Here is a 22826-nt window from a genome sequence, read left to right as displayed (position 1 = left end):
CTAGAGAGACGGCAAGGATGAAAAAGCAAAGGCTAAAAATTCTCTGGTCCTTTAATCTGACACCATAGACTGAACAAAAATATATTTGTTCTTACAAATGGATCTACAATGTGTGCTGGGTCAGCCGGGAGCAGAGTCGTTCAGACCGATACTTGAAATATTTTCGGTAAAATCATACCCTGAAGATTGGCACGTGTGTGAGACTGACTGAGCTAGGAATAATGGCTCCTGTAGGAAGTAATTGGTGCGGCCGCTTCCCGCTGCAGACCTCTCGCAGTGCACACCTTTTATACTAACTAAGCTATGCTGCCATTTTCCAAAATAAAACATTGATTTATAACACAAAGTGAAATAAACGGACTCCTTCTACATTATTCATTCTCATTTATGTAATTACTAGATGGTGGCCCGATTCTAACGCATCGGGTATTCTAGAATATATATGTAGTTTATATATGAAGATTTTAGAATAATACATTAAATACACAGGATTCGGCCGGCCGGGCGCGACCAATTAGCGAAGCGTGGTTCAAATCCCGCACCAATTCGTGGCCGGACTGCGCCTGTCGCTGATTGTTCGCGGCCGGCCACGTAGTATATAGCACAGCCCACGTAGTATATAGCACAGCCCACGTAGTATATAGCACAGCCCACGTAGTATATAGCACAGCCCACGTAGTATATTGCACAGCCCACGTAGTATATAGCAATGTGGGCATCATATCCCTGTTAAAAAAAAAAAGAATTAAAATAAAAAATAGTTCTATACTCACCCTCCGTTGGCCCCCGGATCCAAGCGAGGCGTTTACCGATGCTTCTCGCGCGCTCCGGTCTCAAGAGTGCATTGCGGTCTCGCGAGATGATGACGTAGCGGTCTCGCGAGACCGCTACGTCATCATCTCGCGTGATCGCAATGCATGGAGCGGTCACCGGAGGTCGCGAGGAGCAGGAAAGGCCTGTTCCTGATCCGAGGGGCCAACGGACGGTGAGTATATAACTATTTTTTTTTTTTATTATTTTTAACATTAGATCTTTTTACTATTCATGCTGCTTAGGCAGCATCAATAGTAAAAAGTTGGTCACACAGGGTTAATAGCAGCATTAACGGAGTGCGTTACACCGCGGCATAACGCGGTCCGTTAACGGTGCCATTAACCCTGTGTGAGTGCTGACTGCGAGGAGTATGGAGCGGGCACTGACTGCGGGAAGTAAGGAGCGGCCATTTTGCCGCCGGACTGTGCCCGTCGCTGGTTGGTCGTGGCTGTTTTGCCGCGACCAATCAGCGACTTGGGATTCCGTGACAGACTGAAGGACAGACAGAAAGACGGAAGTGACCCTTAGACAATTATACAGTAGATATTTTTACAGATTGACTATCTCCTCTCTGTGGCACAGAAAGATGGTGTAGTTTTTGCAAAGTAATTAAATGCATGAACTTACTAGTTAAAAAAATGGCACCAGAATATAGCATTATACACTACTTTCTTGGCATCTTTCTTATTGCATGTTTGCCCCCAGCAAACATGTATACCTATATTTTCCACCAAATAATTGCAACTTATCTCCGCCATGGCCCTTATTCTGCACAATTTATCACTCTTTTCGATGTCTGTAAAACTGGTGGAAATGGACACAGAAATAAAGTAAATCTCTCTCAGTCCCTCGGATATTCAATGACGTGGTTGTGCAAATGCCGGAGACACCAATCCATTAAAATTCAACTGATGTGTGCTTGGGACCTTCATTCTGGTGGGACCCCTATAGATCATAGACGCTATGGATAGGCAATACATGTTTTCATTTGGGCTAACCTGTCTGATGAGTTGTTTTTGGTGATACATTTCACTTTACCCCTTCCCAACTTAAGACGTAATAGAATGTCCTACATCGGGTGCGATTGGTCGGCGTGAACTCAGGACCGGAGCCAACGCCTTAGCAGGCAGGTCCCGGCTATGTTATAGAGCCATCTCCTGCCGCTAACAGCAGAGACCAGAGCAAGCTGTGATTGTTGCGGTTTTAGCATTTTAGATGACATCCAAGAGCCCCCCAAACCTAATCGCCAGGTGCCAATGGGTTGCCAGGACAGCCAGGAGCCTGCTCAAGACAGCCATTACTGCCATCTTAGTACTAATATGAAGCTCAGCCTTTAGCTGAGCTTCATAGGAGAACATCAGTTTCACTATCTGCTGCAGTACTGTGGTGTTACAGTATACAGAAGAAGCAATCAAACATGTCAGAGTTATGTCCCCTAGGGGAGACTTCAAATCAAAGTAAACATAAAGTAGAGTTTAATTCAGATCCTTTTTTTCTCTGTTCAGAAATAAATCATTGAAAAAAATCATATACATATTTTGTATGTTTTCGTACTTAGGAGTCCAATCAAAGTACAAAATTATTTAAACCACATGTTAGGGTAAGTTCTCACAGGGCGTTTTTGCTGCTTTTTTTATGCTAATTTTCAGCTGCATTTTACAATACCAGCAAAGCCTATGAGATTTCAGAAATCTCATGCACACACATTGGTTTTTTGTTTGATCAGGATTTTGTGCTTTGCTGCGGTTTTTTGGACATAGAGCAAGACACTTCTTTCAGCGTTTTTGCTCCGTTTTTTCACCCATTGACCTGAATGGGTGTTGAAAAAAAACGCAGCAAAAACGCAGGTATTATTATTTGCTGCATTTTTGCTGCTGAAAATCCAAGGACTTTAGAATGGACAAAGAAGAAAAAAACGCACCAAAAAGCGCACCTAAACCTGCTTTTTTGATGTAGCTTCTTTCCTGCCAAGTAGATCAGGTTTTGCTGCAGAAAAAAAGCAACAAAAACGTCCTGTGTGAACTTACCGTATATACTCGAGTATAAGCCGAGATTTTCAGCCCATTTTTTTTGGCTGAAAGTCCCCCTCTCGGCTTATACTCGAGTCATACCCAGGGGTCGGCAGGGGAGGGGGAGCGAGGGCTGTCTAATTATACTCACCTGCTCCTGGTGCGGTCCCTGCAGGTCACTGGTTCCCCGGCGCCGCAGCTTGTACAGCTTGTCACATGGTACCGCTCATTACATGGTACCGCCCATAGGGGTGGAGCCGCATATTCATTAGTGTAATGAGCGGTAGCGGTGACCGCTCAATACAAGAAGAAGCTGCGGCGCCGGGGAACCAGGGACCTGCAGGGACCGCACCAGGAGCAGGTGAGTATAATGGGGTGGGAGAGAGCTGCACGATAGTCACCTTTCCTCCTTCTGGTGGCGCTCCATCTTCAGTGTCTTCTGCAGTGACGCTGAGGTTAGATGGCGCGGTGACGTGGTTAGTGCGCACCCTCTGCCTGAACGTCAGTGCAGAAGACGCTGAAGACGGAGCGCCACCGGAACGAAGTCAGGTGAATATTGCAAGTGCCAGGGGCCTGAGCGACGAGAAGTGAGTATGTGATTTTTTTTTTTTTGTCGCAGCAACAGCAAATAGGGTAAGTGTCTGTATGGGGCCATAATTAACGTTTGTGGAGCATTATATGGGGCAAGTGTCTGTATGGAGCATCTTATGGGACCATAATTAACGTTTGTGCAGCACTGTATGGGGCAAATATCTTTATGGAGAATCTTATGGGGCCATAATTAACGTTTGTGGAGCATTGTATGGGGCAAATATGTTTATGGAGCATCTTATGGGGCCATAATCAACGTTTGTGCAGCACTATATAGGGCAAATGTGTCTATGAGCATCTTATGGGGCCATTATTAACCTTTATGCAGGATTATATGGGGCATATTTTAATATGAAGCATCTTATGGGGCCCATCATGAACAGTATGGAGCATTATATGGGGCTTCTGATTCAATATGGACATTCAAAAACACTTAGCCTTCTGAGGTCTCAATTAATTTTACTTTTATTGGTATATATTTTTACTTTTGACATTTACTGGTAGCTGTTGCATTTCCAACCCTAGGCTTATACTCGAGTCATTAAGTTTTCCCAGTTTTTTGTGGCAAAATTAGGGGGGTCGGCTTATACTCGAGTATATACGGTACCCTTAAACTGTGAACAATAAAAAAAATATAAAAAAAATCTACTCCAGATTTGCTTTTTTTTTCTTTTTTTTTTTCGGTTTTCCCAAAAAAGGCAATTAGAAAAAGAATTAAAAATGTCATACATACCAGAAAGGAATCATGTTGCTGGGTCACCTAAACACAAAACTCAAAATGTAAAAATTGCAATTTTATTTATTTTTTAATCTCATTTTTTTTTTCTACTTTTTTTTTTACATTATGTAAAATGGATGTTGTCATTCACTACTACAAAGTTTCCAGTAGCGACAGGAAAATGAAAATGTTATGGCTCTTGGGGGGGGGGGGGGGGGTGGATTTGCTGAAGAGAAGGCAAAGGTGTAAATCCGAAAAAGGGAAATCGCCTGCAAATGAAGAGGTTAATTGGTGGAATCCATGATGACAACCTCCTTGCACCTTTCAAGAGCGGGTCCAACCATTGGGAACTCATTTTAGCCCTACATTATCCCACATTTACTGAGGATTATAATGTACAATGTGGGTTTACGTCAGATAAAACCCACCAGATTGGCTGATCCACAGGTGGGCTTTCTGAAGAGGGGGGTTATCCTGATGGGACAACCTCAGAAACCATTGAAGTAGAGGCTTTATTGGCTTATTATTTTTGCTGCGGTCTTCCTAGGACTATATCCTAATAACTGAGTAGCATTTGATCAATGGTTTCCTCTTCGGTTTCTTGATTGCTTCACATTCAGCCGTGTAATCGGTATTGCGTGCTATGCACCTCGTTCTCGGACCATGGCTCGATAAAGACATTTCGCAGCCGTATCTTCTGAAGTGGATGATTTCAGATCTGTTAGCGCTCAACACGGCATCACTAAAAGTTAACGAGCGCTCTTGAAATCTAACCGTTCCATTATGTAAATGCTGCAGGATCCGTGCCATATTCGAGTGAGCCTTGCGAATGACAGAATGTCACCGGTGTCTCCGATCACAGCTCCCGTAATGGTGAGCTGTGAGGACTTCTCGAGAAGCATCGATTGTTCTTCCCTGTGTATAAATGAGCCGAATTCACACATTTATTTAATTGGAGAATAACACTCCTATGTGGCCCCTTGAGATAAACTTGTAGTTTTGAAGCCTTGTGTTGTCTATATTGTTGTATGTAGTTACATAGTGTGTTATACATGTACTATATATGCAGTGTATATGTATATGTTGTGTGATTTTGTGTCTGAATTATTTTTTTTTATTTATACAGTTATGAATAAAATAGCAGTGTGTTTAAAACAACTGAGGAAAAGCTGAATGCTCATAATATGTGGAAAGGGGAAAAAAAGTGGAAAATCTGCCCCTGCCGGTAAATAATCATCAAACCAGGTCACACACAGTTTATTTCTGGTTCTGTAACATTCTGTTCATCTTTGAATCAGCCGCTTTCATGCACAGTAAGATGAGAGTGGAATAAGTCTTCTTCTAGCTCATACTGTCTTCAGTTCTGAATCATCAAGCCAATGGAGCTTGCACGAGCAGGAACAGGAAGTCAGAAGGAATCCATGTCTGAAAGGAAATACTGATATTTTCTGCCAAAAACAGCCATGAAACATGTAATGTTAGGCTGCTATTATTTTGCACACAACTGTAAGGAAAAACACTTTGTTTTGAAAACGGCATCACTTCATCTATTTACACCTGCACACCGTTTTTTGATAGACATTTGGCACCACAGAGGTCGTTTCAAACATCTTGAAGAACTAACCACAGATCTGTGGATGTAGGCTTTTGCAGATCCTTATGTCTCTTCACGTAATCCCATGATACAATGGCGGGTGAATAACTTTTGGTAGAGACATTTACTGTAATAGAGATAAATTAAAGGGAACCTGTCGCCCCCAAAATGGAAGATGAGCTAAACCCACCGGCATCAGGGGCTTATCTACAGTATTCTGTAATGCTGTAGATAAGCCCCCGATGTATCCTGAAAGAGGAGAAAAAGAGGTTATATTATACTCACCCAGGAGCGGTCCTGGTTCGTTTCGGGTCCGATGGGCGTCGCGGTCCGGTCCGGGGCCTCCCATCTTCTTACGATGACGTCCTCTTCTTGTCTTCACGCTGCAGCTCCGGCGCAGGCGTACTTTGTCAGCACTGTTGAGGGCAGAGCAAAGTACTGCAGTGCGCAGGCGCTGGGCCTCTCAGACCTTTCCCGGCGCCTGCGCATTGCAGTACTTTGCTCTGCCCTCAATGGAACATGAGGACAGAAAGTCACTTTGAAGCTTGGCCATGAAAAGATTTGCATACTGTGGGGCCATTTTACTTCCCATTGCTGTACCATTCTCCTGTAGATAAATCTTGTTGTCAAATTCAAAGTAATAGCGGGTGAGGATGAATTTTATACGTTTGACCACAGAATCCGCATCAGTCCCTGTGTTTTCCAGGAAGAATTTACAGGCATTTAATCCATCCTGGTGTGGGATATTGGAGGACAAAGATTCCACATCCATGGTGGCCAGGATGGTTCCTTCTGGTAGAGGACCTATTGCTGATAGTTTGTTCAATAGGTCAGTTGTGTCCTGGAAGGAAAAAATAAACATTTACTTTTCACAAAATTTTTTACGCAATTTCTCCTGAGTTCACCAATAGCCCATGTGTGATTGAAAACTACTTTTGAGGCTCAGTGCACAGCTCCGAAGGGAAGTAGCGCCATATTACAGTGCAGATTTTGCTCTACTTGTTTCAGGGTGCCATGTTACATTGGCAGAGCCCCTGAGGTGCCAGAACAGCAAACCTCCCCCCATAAGTGACCCCATTTTACCAATGAAACCTGTCAATGAATTAATCTAGGAGTGCAGTGATTATATCAACACCACAGGTGGGTCACAGAATTTTATACCATTGAGCAGTGCAGATAAAATAATTTACATTTTTACCACCAAGATTGCGTGTTAGCCCCAAATTTTACATTTTCACACTGTGAAATGAGTAAAAATGGCACCAGAATTTGTCCCACAATTTGTTGAACATGCCAATACCCCATATGTGGCAGTACAGTACTGCTTAGCCATATGGAGAGGTTTAGGAGGGACGGGGCGCTATTTGCCTCCTGGATCGCAGATTTTCCTAGACTAGTTTGCGGATTCCATATAAAGAGCCCCTAAATGCTAGAAAAGCAGAATCCCCCCTCGAGTGACCACATTCCCTTTGGGGTAATGACAACTTTGACTCTAGGGGAGTTTTCCCAGAAACAGGCAGCAGTGGATGTTACTGAGGGAAAATTGCAATCTGATGTTGTAGTGATCAGTACATTATGCCCAGCTCATGCTTCTGGAGACACGCACCTGTAAATTAGGCGGGCTCTCATCACTACAGAAATTCCAAACATGTGGGCGCTATATGTGGTTTAGACACAATGGGGCTCAGAAGGGAGGGGGCATTTTGTATTTTGGAGCTGAGAATTTGCTGAATTTCTATTGGGGAGCGAGGAGCCATTTAGCTTTTCCAGAGCCTTTGTGCTACAAGTAAGGGAAGCCCTATATTTCTGATAACAGATGACAAACCTGAGTGGCGACTTGCTTTTTTTGTGGATTGAGTTGAAGCTTTTATTAGGAACATTTTACATAACGTTTGAGATCACATTTATCCGGTGTTCTACGCTGAGCACTTACATCGGGGTTTCCATCTAAATCTCCGAGTAACGTGACAGATGAAACCCCAAGGGATCCATTCACTATAATGAGCAGCAGAGTTACTCTGGACTCCGTCTGGCCTCTGTTCAGCAATGTCCTTCTTTTCAGAAGTGCACAAAACTCACTTTTGTGCAATCTTAAAAAGACAGACAACACTGGATCACAGGTCCTATGGCGTCGACCGTACCTCCATATGCCTCATTATAGGGAATTTACCGCCGGGGATTCTGTCTGAATTATGTATTTCAGAGATTTACACAGAAACCCCAATGGAAGAACTCGGCGTAGAGTGCAGGATAAATTTGCGCCAAGCCTTACTGTGATCTTTGGGAGGCAGAATGAAAACATCAACAGCATGTGAAGAATTGGCTTAATTTGTTTTTTACACCATTCCTCGTGCGGTATAAGTGATTAGACAACTTTATTCTTCAAGTCAGTGCGATTACAGCGATGTTTATGTTTGGCTGCTGTCACTCACTAAAATACACTTTTTATTGCGAAAACTAGTTTTCCTCCCCATATTTTGAGCTATAATTTTTCCATAATTTGTCCCACAGTGTCATGTGATGGCTTGTTTTTTGCCGGATGAACTGACTTTTTTATTGGTACCATTTTTGGGCACATGACTTTATCGCTTTCTGTTCTGATTTTTGGGAGACAGAATGAACAAATATTTACCGTTCCACATGTAGTAGAATTGGTAAGACCACTTTATTCTTCGGGTCAGTACGATTACAGCGATACCTCATTTATATTTTTTTTTTCATGTTTTGGCGTTTTTACACAAAATGGAGATGGAGCTGTATGGCGGCTTTCTTTTTTGCAGGACAAGGTAATGTTTTCAGCGGTATCATTTTTATTTACATCCGTCTTTTTGATCGCGTTTTATTGCACTTTTTGTTCGGGGGTATGACCATAAAGCATTGTTTTTTTGCCTTGTTTTTTATTTGTTTACGGTTTTCACTGAAGGGGTTAGCTAGTGGGACAGTTTTATAGAGCAGGTCGTTACGGACGCGGTGATACCAAATATGTGTACTTTTATTAGTTTTTTGATTTATATAAATAAGTGTATTTATAGTAAATATATATGGTATATATTTTTTCTTTGGGGATTTTTAAAAAATTATTTTTACACTTTTAAATATTTTTTTTTTACATCGTCTCAGGATGGGACATTACTATTTTACATCAGATCAGGATCTGACAGGCAGGGAAGGAAGCATGCCGGCGCCTGCTCTCACAAGCCACCTCCCTGCAGGACCCGGAAGGACCCCGCGGCCATCTTGGTGCCGAGTGTCTCCATGGAGACCATCAGAACAACGCAATTCCCCTCTATGTTGCTGTCACTACTGACAGTGGCATCAGAGGGGTTAAATTCCCGCGATAAGTGCTAGCACCGATCGTGGGCGTTGCTGCGGGGTATTAGCTGTCGTATACAGCTGACACCCGCACCCGATTGCCGCCGGGCTCAGCGTGAGGCTGTGTGATCGGTGCGCCGTACTAGTACTGCTGTTTGCCGGAACGCATCTCTAGCAGAGCAGTACTAGTACAGTGCATGTCAGGAAGGGGTTAAAAGCAATCTGTCAGTGGGTCAACCCCCTAAGCTGGGCATGCAGGTCATAGGAAGCTGAATAAGGATGTGTTTCCACGGTCAGGAAACGCTGCTCGTTTGCGTAGAGCCGCAGCGTCAAACAAGCAGCATTCAGAAGGTACAGCATAGTGGAAGGGATTTCCTGAAATCCCGTCTCCACTATGCGTTAAAAGATGCCTGCGGCGCGTCTTTCCAGAACGCAGCATGTCTGTTTACAATGCGGCGCCGCCGCACCGTAAATTACCTAGAGATAATCATTCTCATTACATGCGGTAAAATCACGTTGCCTTTATGGCTATAAATTATAGGGGACCCCACATCATTTTTTTGGGGGGGTCCCCCTATTTTAACAGCCAGTAAAGGTTAGATATACAGCTGCGGGCTGATATTCATAGCCTGGGACACTCCATGGGTATTAACCCCTTCCCAGGATATAAACATCAGTCTCCCAGTCGCTGGCTTTCCCTCTCTGGCACAGAAAATTGTGCGGGAGCCCACGCCATCTTTTTTTTCAATTTTTTTAAAACAATTAAACAGATATTGCATTTAAGGCCGGGGTCACAGTGGCGAGAAACTCGCACGAGTCTTGCACCTCAATACACGGCACTGCTGCCGCCACTCAGACCGGAGCGTTCAGCTACATAGAAACACATGCAGCCGCACACTCCGGTCCCGAGTGTCGGTGGCAGTGCTGGCTATTGAGGTTGGAGACTCGTGCGAGTTTAAGTGTGACCCCGGCCTAATGCAGATTTTGTGTGTGTGTGTCTTTATTTAAGGCCGGGATCACACATGCGAGAAACTCGGACGAGTCTCGCATCTTAAAGGGAACCTATCACCCCGTTTTTTAAAGATTAGATAAAAATAGTGTGAAATAGGGGCAGAGCTGGGCTTTACATTAGTGCCTTTTTGGTGCCTTTATTCCCCCGTTAGGCTGCCGAAATACCTTTGTGAAGTGGCCGTTTTGTCCTGTCACTCAAGTTGGTCAGGTCGGATGGGCGTGGTTAAATAGCGGTTCCTCCCCCCCTGCTTCTCGGCGTGTCTTTCGTAAACGCGATCTGTGAATGGCACAGATCGCGCTTTTTCTTAGCAGTTGCGCAGTGAATTTGCCTCCGGCGCCTGCGCATTATGTTTTGCCCAACTGTGGGCATAGCATATTTTATATCATTGCGCATGCGCAGGTCGTAACTTTAGCCTTGGTGCCCCGGAAGTGATCATATGGGCATAGTGTTTATCTGGATGCCGGTAAAATTTTCTCAGCCCGAACGAGCGATTTTGGCACCAAACTTACGCTCGCAGTTCGGGCTGAGAAAATTAGGAACCGCTATTTAACCACGCCCATCCGACCTGACCAACTTGAGTGACAGGACAAAACGGCCACTTCACAAAGGTATTTCGGCAGCCTAACGGGGGAATAAAGGCACCAAAAAGGCACTAATGTAAAGCCCAGCTCTGCCCCTATTTCACACTATTTTTATCTAATCTTTAAAAAACGGGGTGATAGGTTCCCTTTAATACCCGGAACTGCCGCCGGCACTCGGGAGCGGAGCGTTCAGCTGCATAGAAATACATGCAACAGCACGCTCCACTCCCAAGTGCCGGCGGCAGTGCCGGGTATTAAGATGCGAGACTCGTCCGAGTTTCTCACATGTGTGATCCCGGCCTAACTCTTTATTATATTTATTACTAAACATCGGCCTTGGTATTATCTATCTATAGATAGATCGATAGATAATAGATAGATATATCATCTATCTATCAGTTATCTTCTATCTATTATCGATCTATCGATAGATCTATATATTATCTATCGTATCTATTATCTATCTATAGATCTATCTATCGTATATCGATATATCTATCATCTTTCTCTCGATATATCTATTTAGCTATTTAAAGATCTATCTATCTATCTATAGATCTATCTATCCATCTATCCATCCACGTATGTATCTATCTATCTGTGTGTAAACATTATTCTTCAATGGAGTATGTAAAAGAGGTTGGACAAGAAATGACACACTTCTTTTTTTTTTTTTTGTATATCTTTATTTAGCTTTCAGAAACGCACACAAATCCGCATGAAAAAACCGCATGTAATAACGCTTCAAAAACGCAGGTGACCTGCCAGTGACCTCAGGTGCAGATTTTACCTGCGTCAAATCCTGAGCAAATCCTGATGCAATCCTGACCGTGGAAACATACCTTAAAATTATACCTTGATATCTGCGATCTCATGTTTTCTTGCAAAGTATTCATGTCTTTCTTAATATGTATGCAAATAAGCTGTTAAGATCTATGGACCAAACATAGATCTCCCTAAGAATCTTCCTCCAGGGTTTACTTTAAAGGAAAGGAGGAGTTACCAGTGTGAGACATGGAGAGCAAACTGTCAGTCATTACATGTCTCACACTGGTAACGCCCGGTTTCATTTAAGATAAGCTCTGGAGGCAGGTTCTCAGGTAGATCTATGTCTGGCCCATAGATTTTAACAGCTCACTTACATATTCCAAAGAATTCCACTTCTTTCTTAATAAGACATCGGATCGCAGATATCAAGATATCATTTTATTCAGCTTCCTATGACTTGCATGCCCATGTAGACGGCTTGGGAGGGGTGATCCTACTGACAGATTCTCTTTTAATGGTTGAGAACTAAAAAAAACCTCCAAAATGATTCAAAGAAAACTTACAACTTGTCCCACAAAAGACAAGCAACATCAATGGAAAAATAGAAAAGTTATTGTTCCTTGGAATGTTACAATGGAAAAACTTAAAAAGAAAAAAAATATTTGGATATTAGGACTGGACATTAAAGGGTGAACGGTTTAAAGAATTCCCTTCTATTACAAACTGATAGGGAAAGGTTGGCATGGAAGGTAATGCTTGTTTGTGTCGTATGCCTGATTCTCCTGTAAATCGCGTGTTTATACACATCCCATGGGGCACCAGTCCTATAAATGATCGCCTCCAGCAAATGAAGAAAGCCTCTTCCCCATCTCCTGTTTACAATAATGTGTTATTTGTGTCTTCCCTGTACATGTAATGTAAATGCTGTTATTGTGTGCTTCTAAGTATTCTCCTGCCTCCTAACACCAAAGAGCTGCACAATATCATTTCAATATGAATGCACCACAAGGTGGCCAATTACATGTTTTTTCCATTTAACAGTTCACATTTTCATTGTTTCTTTCTTTTCTTATTGCTATCCTTATTCAAACTTTATAATAGTTAGGGGTTTTCTTTTCTCTCAGCATGTTTCTAAAGCTGAGTTACAATGTACGGTAGTTTAATAGACTGTGTGCCGGTTTTTCCATCATATATTTATATATTTATTTCCCATTTTTAGTTTTCCATTCATTATACTTTTGGAAAATTTAAATATTTTAATCTCTTTTTAATTAAATTTCCACAATTTGTTTTTTTTAATTATTTTATTTCTAAACAGTTTTCCAGCTATCCTCTCCCATTGTATACCATCTTGATGCTTCACCAATATTAACCAAATCCACCAACCTTTAGACCTCTTTAGGCTATGTGCACACGGTGCGTTTTTGCAGTGGTTTTTCCACGTGGAAATAGGCCAAAAAACACTATGGAATCCTTATGCAAGCTAATTCAATGACAATGCTGAAGTTCTGTGCACATGATCAGTAAATTTCCTTAAGTATTTGCAGTACATTTTTCTTTTTTGCAGCATGTCAATTCTTGTGCGTTTCTGCAGCATTTTTCACCCATTGACTTCAATTGTGTCTGTTAAATTCCCAGCAAAAATGCAGGTATAAAAATGTTTGCGGATTTGCTGAGTTTTTGTTTTGTGTTCTACCAGCTTCCTATGGTGTTTCCCACGCTGTCATCTGTGTGACAGTGTGGGAAACACCAGCGCAGTGGTTCTTATAGGCGGTAGCGCAACCGCCGGTAAGACCGTTGGTCAGAGCGCTGCGGGGTCATGCTGTCGGATGTCTTCGTGACCCTGCAGCTGTGACTGTCACCCTCGGTAATGCTACCGCAGACTGTCGGTTAGAACGCTGCAGGGTCATGCTGTCAGATGTCATCGTGACCCTGCAGCTATGACTGTGACCCGCAGCGGTCACCTGCGGTAAAAAGCTCACCGCAGGTCAGCAGGCGTGGGCCAATGAGACTACTGCTCCCATCGGGCTACGTCTGCTGTCACTGATAACAGTGACATCAGGTGCCGCTGATGGGAGACGCATAAAAATAAAAACCCATTATACTTACCTTACGTCAATTCCCCGACACCCTCGTCTCCTAGAAATAATGTAAAATAATAAACCAACATATACTCACCTGTCCGCAGTAATCCATAGTGTCCCACGGCGATCTCACGCGTAGAACAGTCACATCGGGAGATGTGACCGCTCTACCCGGCCACTGGCGATACACTGCGGGAGTGATTACCTCCTGTTAGAGTATCACTGAATAAAATGTAACTTTTAATCAATTACTCTAAAATGTTCAAGAGTAAAGAAAATGTATGAAGTGCACACGTGCAAAAACACCAAAACATACAGTGCTATTATAAATCAGCAATGTTATACCATCATAAATTCCTGTAAACGATGTTCTGATCATATGGTATCCCCTGGGAAAACTTATTGACTCAGGTATAAGCCTAGAGTGGGAAATGCAGCAGCTACTGGTAAATTTCAAAAATAAAAATAGATACCAATAAAAGTAAAATTGATTGAGACATCAGTAGGTTAAATGTTTTTGAATATCCATATTGAATCAGGAGCCCCATATAATCCTCCATACAGTTCATGATGGGCCCCATAAGATGCTTCTTGCAAAATACGCCCCATATAATGCTCCATAAAGTTCATGATGGGCCCCATAAGATGCTCCATACGAAATACGCCCCATATAGTTCATGATGGGCCCCATAAGATGCTCCATACAAAAATATGCCCCATAAAATGCTGCACAAAGGTTAATAATGGCCCCTTAAGATGCTCCATATTAAAATATGCCCCATATAATGCTGCACAAAGGGTAATGATGGCCCCATAAGATGCTCCATAGAATAATATGCCCCTCATAATGCTCCATAAAGGTTGATTGCACCATAAGATGCTCCATAGCATAATATGCCCCATATGCTGCTCCATAAAGGTTGATGGCCCCATAAGATGCTCCATAGAATAAGATGCCCCATATGCTGCTTCAATTTTAAAAAAAAGCTTGGGACACCGGTGCGCTATGGGGGCCAGGTGCCAGAGTCGCCGCTTGCTCAGGCCCCCAGCACTTGCGATATTCACCTGTCCCCTTTCCTCTGCCGCGCACCACTGTGTCCTCCAGCTCTCTGCAGTGACTGTTTAGGCAGGGGGTGCGCACTAAACACGTCATCGCACCCTCTGACCTGAACGTCTCAGCCAGAGGATGCAGAAGACTCAGCTCGGCGGTGGAACGGGGACCGGTGAATATCGCATGGCTCACCCTCCTCCATCATACTCACCCCCACCTGACGCGTCTCTGCAAGTCCCTTCTTCGATGGTCTCTGGCTCGCGCCGGCAGCTTGTTCCTGTGTTCAGCGGTCACATGGTACCGCTCACTAGAGTAATGTATATGTACGCCTATGGGAGTGGAGTCGTGTGCATATTCATTACTTTAATGAGCGATACCACGTGACCGCTGAACACAGGAAAAGCTGCAGGCGCCAGAGACCATCTGAGAAGCAGGAATGTGCAGAGAAACGTCAGGTGGGGGTGAGTATGATGTGACAGCTGCCACTCATGCCGTTCCCCCTCCCCTGCTGACCCCCTGGGACCATGACTCGAGTATAAGCCGAGAGGGGCACTTTCAGCCTAAAAAAAGGGGCTGCAAATCTTGGCTTATACTCGAATATATACGGTAATTGATTAAAGTTTACGTTTTATTTAGTCCCAAACTGCTACTATTGAACTTACTCTTCTTTGGGTTTCAATACAGCCCCTGCTTGTTTACATTAGTGTATCACTTAAGGTACCGTCACACTAAGCAACGTCGCAGCGATATAGCCAGCGATCTGTGACGTTGCAGCGTCCTAGGTAGCGATATCGCTGTGTTTGACACGCAGCAGCGATCTGGATCCCGCTGTGATGTCGCTGGTCGCTGCTGGAAGGTCTGAACTTTATTTGGTCGCTAGGTCGCCGTGTATCGTTGTGTTTGACAGCAAAAGCAATGATACCAGCGATATTTTACACTGGTAACCAGGGTAAACATCGGGTTACTAAGCGCAGGGCCGCGCTTAGTAACCCGATGTTTACCCTGGTTACCAGCGTAAAATGTAAAAAAAACAAACAGTACATACTTACATGCGTCCCCCGGCGTCCGCTTCCCACACTGACTGAGCGCCGTAAAGTGAAAGTGAAAGCACACGTCACCGCTGTGCCCTGCTACTGCCGGCGCTCAGTCATTGCAGGAAGCGGACGCCGGGGGACGCATGTAAGTATGTACTGTTTGGTTTTTTTTACATTTTACGCTGGTAACCAGGGTAAACATCGGGTTACTAAGCGCGGCCCTGCGCTTAGCAACCCGATGTTTACCCTGGTTACCCGGGGACCTCGGCATCGTTGGTCGCTGGAGAGCGGTCTGTGTGACAGCTCTCCAGCGACCAAACAGCGACGCTGCAGCGATCGGCATCGCTGTCGCTATCGCTGCAGCGTCGCTTAGTGTGACGGTACCCTAAGCTGCCGTGAGAGTTCACTGGAGTTCAACAGCTCCGGTGCTCTCACTTACGGCACCGCTGCGTGAGAACTTTCTCATGCAGCAGTGGTGCTGTAAGGGAGATCACCGGAGCTGATGACCTCTGGTGAACTCTCTCCCATGCAGCGCAGTGATACACGGCGGAAGCAATTACCTCCAGTCAGTATATAGCTGGCTATCTTTGAAAGCAGTCACATCACTGATGTGACTGCTCTCAAAGTGATCAGGATCGTTGTGGGACATTATGGATTATCTTCTCTGCGGACAGGTAAGGAATAAATATTGTGGTTTGTTATTTTATTTCTGTTGCAGTAGATGTTTGTTTCGGTGGATTAGTGGTTCGATGAGTATGGTTTAATTAAGATTCAATAAAGGAGTCTGTGTCATTATTTCAAATAAAGGACTTTATTCTGGGTGTCTGTGTTTTTATACAATATCACTATGGGGGGCGTCATATAGACGCCTCTCCATTACTATCCTGTGGGCTTGATGTCGCCTGACAATACAAAAGTGACGTCAACCCCACAAATATGAACCCCACTTGCCACCTCTACGGGGAAGTGGGAAGAGCGAGGCTTAGCGCCAGATTTGGCGCATCTTCTAAATGCGCCTTTTCTGGGGCGGCTGAGAGCTGATGGTTTTTAGTTTGGAAGGGGCCAATATCCTTGGCCCCTTCCTAGGCTATTGATTTCAGCCTGCAGTTGTCTGCCTAGCCTTTACTGGCTAGTTTACAGGGAGACCACGGAAAAAAATGTACATAGGTCCTCCTATAAAATATAACCAGCAAAGGATAAGCAAACGGCTGTGAACTGATATTAATAGCCTGGGAACCTTTATGGCTGTTATCTCCTTTCCAATATTAACATCAGTCCTCAGGTTTCGGCTTTCCCTCTGCTGGTTATTAAAATTACGCGGGAGCCCACGCAATCTTTTTTTCATTTTTTTTCTTTAAAATTAACAGTTGTCTGGTTTCAGCCTATGTACCTTCGTTCTGTTAACGCTCCTTCATAGGCTGGTGACAATATGTGTGTGTGTTTGTGTTTACTTATCGGCTTAGTGATGAGGGTGTCGGGCTGACACCTTTTTCATTACTGAGCCTAGAGCTAGATGTCAATGACAGCTGCTGACACCAAGCCCTAATCCCATTACCCTAATGCCACTGCATCAGCATAAAAAGGAGGTGTTGAACCAAGAAATTACATCCCAAAACTTTTTTTTAATATCTTTATTTAGCTCAAAAAAGCATTCATTGCTGTAAAAAAAAAAGCGGCAAAAACGCACACGTTTTTTCTTGCCAAGAGATGCAGAAACCTTGCAGAAATGTCTGCAAGCAAATACTCAACGTGTGCACATACCCTCAATAGTACTCTTGCTGCCTCTTCTTAAGAGCTTTTCCTAATTGAACATGCTAATCGAATGGTCCCACAGGCATTTCCAGGCTGTGCTCAATGCCTCATCGCTGCCACTCCTGCACTGGTTGATGTGGATTATGCCTCTTACATCATCCCCACCGCATGTTGTGCCTGCGCAGGTCTTGCTCCTTCTTACTGCACAGGTGCAAGATTTGACCATGCAGTGTGGATGGCCTAGGAGAAGTCATCCATGTCAACAAAGGCAGGAGGAGAGGTAGTGACTATGTCAGCAGGGAAGCTAAATAAAGGGATTGTATTAGTGCTATTAACCCCTTCCCACAACACCCAATTTTTGCTTTTGCACTTTTGTTTTTTCCTCCCCTTCTTCTAAGAGACCTTTTTTTCCCATCAATTGAGTTGCCTAAGGGCTTGTTTTTTGTTTTGTGGCAAGCTCACAATTTGATACCATTTTGGGGTACATACAGTATTTTGTCCGCTTTATTGCTTCATTTTTTGCTTAGCTGCAACATTTTGATATTTTCACTTGATTTGCGTCATATACCATATTAGTTAAGTTATTTTGATGGATACGGCAGTTCCAAATATGTTTCTTTGATTTTTTGTTGTTGTTGTATTTAATGGGGGCAAAGTGAAATTATTTGAATGTGCCGGCTTTTAATTTTCTTATATTATATATATATATATATATATATATATATATATATATATATATATATATATATATCTTATTTTTTTATTTTTTTTTACGTTAATTTTCCCTTATGATCACTTGTTCCATATACTTTAGTTGCTTTAGTAGCCAATGACAAGTTATTAACCATTGCATCATGGGGGCTGATGGGTGCCCCGAATAGCGTACCCCCAGGACCGCACAGCTTAAAAGCAAATTGTCATAGATTGATGTGTGGGATTAACATTTCTGCTGTCAGAGGCAGTTTCTGGTTGTGTAACAAAGCTGCCATAGACTGGATATAGTGCAGGCTCAGCTCCTGAGCCCGGTCTATACACATGCACCTGACTTACACCATACATGTATAGCAGATGTTGGAAGGGAGATAAGTGGTAAAAAACATTGTCTGGATCTGGTTTATATTGGGGAAAACGTGGTAACAGGTTTCTTTTAACAAATGGTCTGTTTTGAAATTTGTCCAAGCAGCAGTTGCTGGTTGAACAGTGAGTTCTCCACGTCGGGTGCCGGTTCAGACCCTGCAGTAGCCTCTGCTAATTACTGACCATTTATGTTGTCTGGAAATATACCGTAGATTATTATACTATGCTATTGCTGCTTGAAATTCTCAATAAAAACAGAATGAAGCTTAATTATAATTATAGTCATCCAGACTTCTCATCTTACTGCGTATTTTCAGCTTATGTAGCAACGCAAATATAATTTTTTTTTCTACTTTTTTTTTTTTCTTACCTAAAATGTAAAAAAAAAAATTGCCATAATCTTAGTTTTACAAGCCCATTTATCCATACACCATAAATGCTCCGAGGGTGGTACCGTAGTGACCTGGAAAAATACTTACAGGGATTCCCATAGGTGACTTTTTTACTACATAATACACAGCAGTTTAAAAAAAAAAAAACACAACATGCAGAATTGCTGTTTTTTTATTTTATTTTTTTATTTGGATTCCCTCTTCTCAAATGTTAATAAAAGGCAGTCATTAACTTACGTGCACCTCAGACTGATGCCAAAACTCATCCAGTAAAAAACAGCAGCACTCAAACAGGAAAGAAAAGTTATGGCTTTTGATAAAAAAAAAAAATATATATTGCAAGTTGAGGGATCATTAGGGGTTAAAATGCCTGCGCTGTTCATGTACAGCAATCACATATATCAGTTTTAACGCCCACTCTCTATTTATTTTAATAGATACTGTAGAAGTTGGGAAAAAAAAGCTTAAGAAAAAGGAGAAAACAAAATCCAAGAAGCCAAGGAAAAGGTAATGTAAAGCTGCTGACAAAATGCGTCTGCGCTCAGCCATTGACAGTAATAACCCTGACAAATGGGAGCGTTTATCCATAGAAAACGTTTACCGCACAAATACACATATTTCTGCTCCATAATGGAGGATTGTGCTGCGGATTGTAGATGTGAACGGCGGGTTGTTAAATAATCCTTCATATTACCGTAAGTAAAGGCATATGCTCATCTCTGAAGTTTAGGACATATTGCGGTTTTAGAATATGAATTTATATGGTTTTCTGATATACAAGGAGAGAAAATTTTGCCGTTTTCTTGGTATTGTGCAAGATTGTCCTGTGCTGCCGAAATCCACTCTGATCCCTTTGTGTGATGGACTCCACGAGACCTCTATAGTTGTCCTACATTATCTGGTGTTAAGAGGAGTTTTCCAGTCAATAAATTGTATTCATAAAATAGCTCAGATTTCTGACAAATAAGAAAAGAAAAATACACAATCTTGCCGATTTTTTTTGTTTCGGTACGTACCCAATCTTCGCCGTCCTTTCCAGTCCCATAGATGACGCACCAGAAATGGCTTCTCAGCCAATCACTTTGCTGTATGTTAACTCTGACAAAAATTGCATTTAAAGGCAGAATGTCAGCACAAAATGACTGTTCAAACCAAGCACAAGCCCTTGGTGTACCCTTGGTGTAGCCAAATAATTCATACACCTACTTGTTTGCCATCTATCTCTGCCCTTCTCTTCTTTGATTGACAGCTAGGCCTTTACAGAGACCAGGGAAGGGCAGAGGCAGGGTATGCGTTCATGGGGTCTTTTTGACGCCGGGGTACCTGCTTCAGTTTTGAAGCTGAAGACCCTCCAGTGAAATGCTGGCAGTGTTTTACCTGAAGCGTCGTCTTTAATATCTTTTTGGATGTCTATTGCGATGGTATGGACTAGTCACTTCTTTTAGCCACTTTACGCCGTTCGAGGTCTGACTCAATTAACAAGATCCTGTCACCAGATTTCTTACATCTAATCTGAGAGCAGCATGATATAGAGACAGAGACCCTGATTCTAGCAATGTCACTCACAGGGCTGCTTACTGTAGTTTTGCTAAGATCACGGTTTTATCAGCAAGAGATTATCACCAGAGGACTAGTAAACCTGCTGTCATGTAGTCCTCTATATTCATAAGCTATGCATAAGCCCACCTCTGGCAGATTTCTGCCTATGCATAGCGCCAATCAGTGGTGTGGGCGGGGTTATACAGAGCTCAGTATTCAGAGAACTGCTAGAGCTGCAACAGTTAATGATTTCACCAAAACTGCAGCAAGGAGCCCAGTAAGTGATACATGTCTGTAATCAGGGTCTCAGCCCCTACAGCATGCTGCTGGGATAGCAAAATCCTGTTGACAGATTTCCTTATTTTTTTTCTTTTCATTTTTAACGCTTTTTCAGCTGGGTTGAAAAAGACAGTGTGCACATATCCATAGATGGAAAACAAGTAAATGGGTAGAACACGGAACTTTTTGGCCACTTGATGGCAAGATGGTAATCATGGACACAAAAATATAAAATATGGTAATCTCAAATCAGAAAATAGACAGATGGCAAAAAAAATCTGTAGGAGAGTCTGGTTTTTTATTTTTTAGCAAGTAGGAAAAAAAAATGTGTTGCTTGTTGCAAGATTTATACAAATGATCACTAAAAATGTGGGATTCCCTGGATCTGTTGTTCTAGATGCTGAGATTAGTTGCACAAACCCAATTTTAGTTTAAAAATACATTGATTTCCTCATACGGATCGACTTGAACAGTTTTTTACATTTGATACATTGCAGGTCCCACTCCTCAAGCGAATCGAGTGAAGACAGTCCTAAATCAAAGAAGAAGAAAAGTATTAAAAAAGTAAAAATCAAGTCAAAGAAAGCAAAACACCACAAGAAAGGGAAAAAGAAAGGAAAGCGAGAACGTCACTCTTCCTCCTCTTCCTCATCCGGCAGTTCCGAGTCCTCCAGCAATCACTGATCTGACTTGTCAGCATTTGCAGCACCTCCTTGTGCTTTCCATAAATATATGCAAATCCTATGTATTCCCGAAGGAACCCAGACCGAGGATAGTTACCCACGATGAAATGTAAAGACTCTGCAGGGATCAGTCCAAACCTCAGCACAGTTAGAATTCAGACTATAATTTTTTATGTTTTCCAAAAAAAAATTAAAGAAATTAATATAATTGATTGTTTCTGTTGTATTCCTTTATTATCCACTACACTACTTAAATGAAACTTGCAGACCGTTCGTAGCTCCTCAGAGTAATGGACCTTTGCATTTGCAGCTTTGATAGGTAAGAGTATTTATCTCGGAATTATTACTTGTAAACAAGTACCGGTATGTTTTTGGTTGTTGTTTTTTTGCCTTAAGACTACTGTGTAAAGGGAATGTGCAGTCAGAAAAAATATTGCTTAACACCTTCCCACTAGTAATGAGCGAACGTGCTTGTATAAGGTGTTATCCGAGCATGCTCTGGTGCTAACCGTGTCTTCATTGTGCTCAAAATATACGTTCGAGTCCTCGCGACTGTCCGACAGCCGCAACACATGCATGTACTGCCTGTTTGTTAGGCAATCCATTGACTATTGAACAGCCGCGAGACATGCAGGCGCAGGGACTCAAACATATTACTCGAGCACCCAATCATGCTCGGATAACACCACCTTATCTGAGCACATTCACTCATCACTACTTCCCACATCTGGACATAACCGTACGTCCTGATGTAGTGGTTCTGCATCAGAGAATAGTTACATGCCCGGGATGGCGCAGATATTGCTATACCAGTCAGAGAATGAACAATGGCCTATCATAAAACATACCGTATCAGATTCTGTTGGAAGCCGGGTCTGATATGTTACTTGTCAGTCTAAGGGCCCATTGAGATGTCCGTTTTTTTCAGGTACCAGAAAACTGTCTTCATTTCAACAGTGATTTTGTTCAGAGTGTAATCTGAGTCTTGTCTGATTTTTTTTTTTTCAAAGACCCATAGAATTGCATTGTCTATTTTCGTATGACACTCAGATATAGTACAAGTCTCCATGATTTTGTGAACCACCCTATAGAGTACTATAGGTATGAGTGCGATCGCGAGAAAAACACAGAAGACACTTTGTTTTTGTGCCTTGAGAAACATGCCAAAGCGCGTTGGTTACAATTAGAAATCTTTGTTTAAACGCCAAGGCTCCTTCTTCACCGCAGAACACCTAATGTGACAAGTCCTATTCTGGTTAATTCACACATGGAAGATTGATTTCCTCCAGCCTTGGGGCGTCCACTGCTATCACCCCTCTCTGTTTTACAGTACTGCTCTATCGTGTGCGCTTCTGTCCTTATCCAGATCTCTTCACTACCAAAATAGGCTTTAATCCTTATTAGACTTTTTGATTCCGATTCATCATTGCATTTGCTCCTGTTTTGTTTTTTTGTCTAGTTTTGCGCTCACGTCCTCAACCTGGTGATAGTACAGCATTTTCTCCTCCACTATCCTGGCCTGGGTGAGCTGCTGCAG

At 42.7% G+C, this 22826-nt stretch overlaps 1 protein-coding gene across 1 annotated transcript in view; it reads left to right on the top strand.

Moving 5' to 3' along the window:
• SREK1IP1 (SREK1 interacting protein 1) overlaps window positions 1–21497 on the top strand; it is a 46597-nt gene extending 25100 nt beyond the window's left edge. The window contains exons 4-5 of the mRNA XM_077286111.1: window positions 19226–19295; window positions 21104–21497. Of these exons, the coding sequence (XP_077142226.1) occupies window positions 19226–19295; window positions 21104–21290 (257 nt within the window). The 3' untranslated portion in view covers window positions 21291–21497. The remainder of the gene's footprint in view (window positions 1–19225; window positions 19296–21103) is intronic.
• The last annotated feature ends 1329 nt before the right edge of the window (window positions 21498–22826 follow it).

Source organism: Ranitomeya variabilis, chromosome 1, assembly GCF_051348905.1.
Source record: "Ranitomeya variabilis isolate aRanVar5 chromosome 1, aRanVar5.hap1, whole genome shotgun sequence".
NCBI lineage: Eukaryota > Metazoa > Chordata > Amphibia > Anura > Dendrobatidae > Ranitomeya > Ranitomeya variabilis.
Note: the sequence above shows the minus strand (reverse complement) of the source record. Positions and strands in the feature narration are given on the sequence as shown.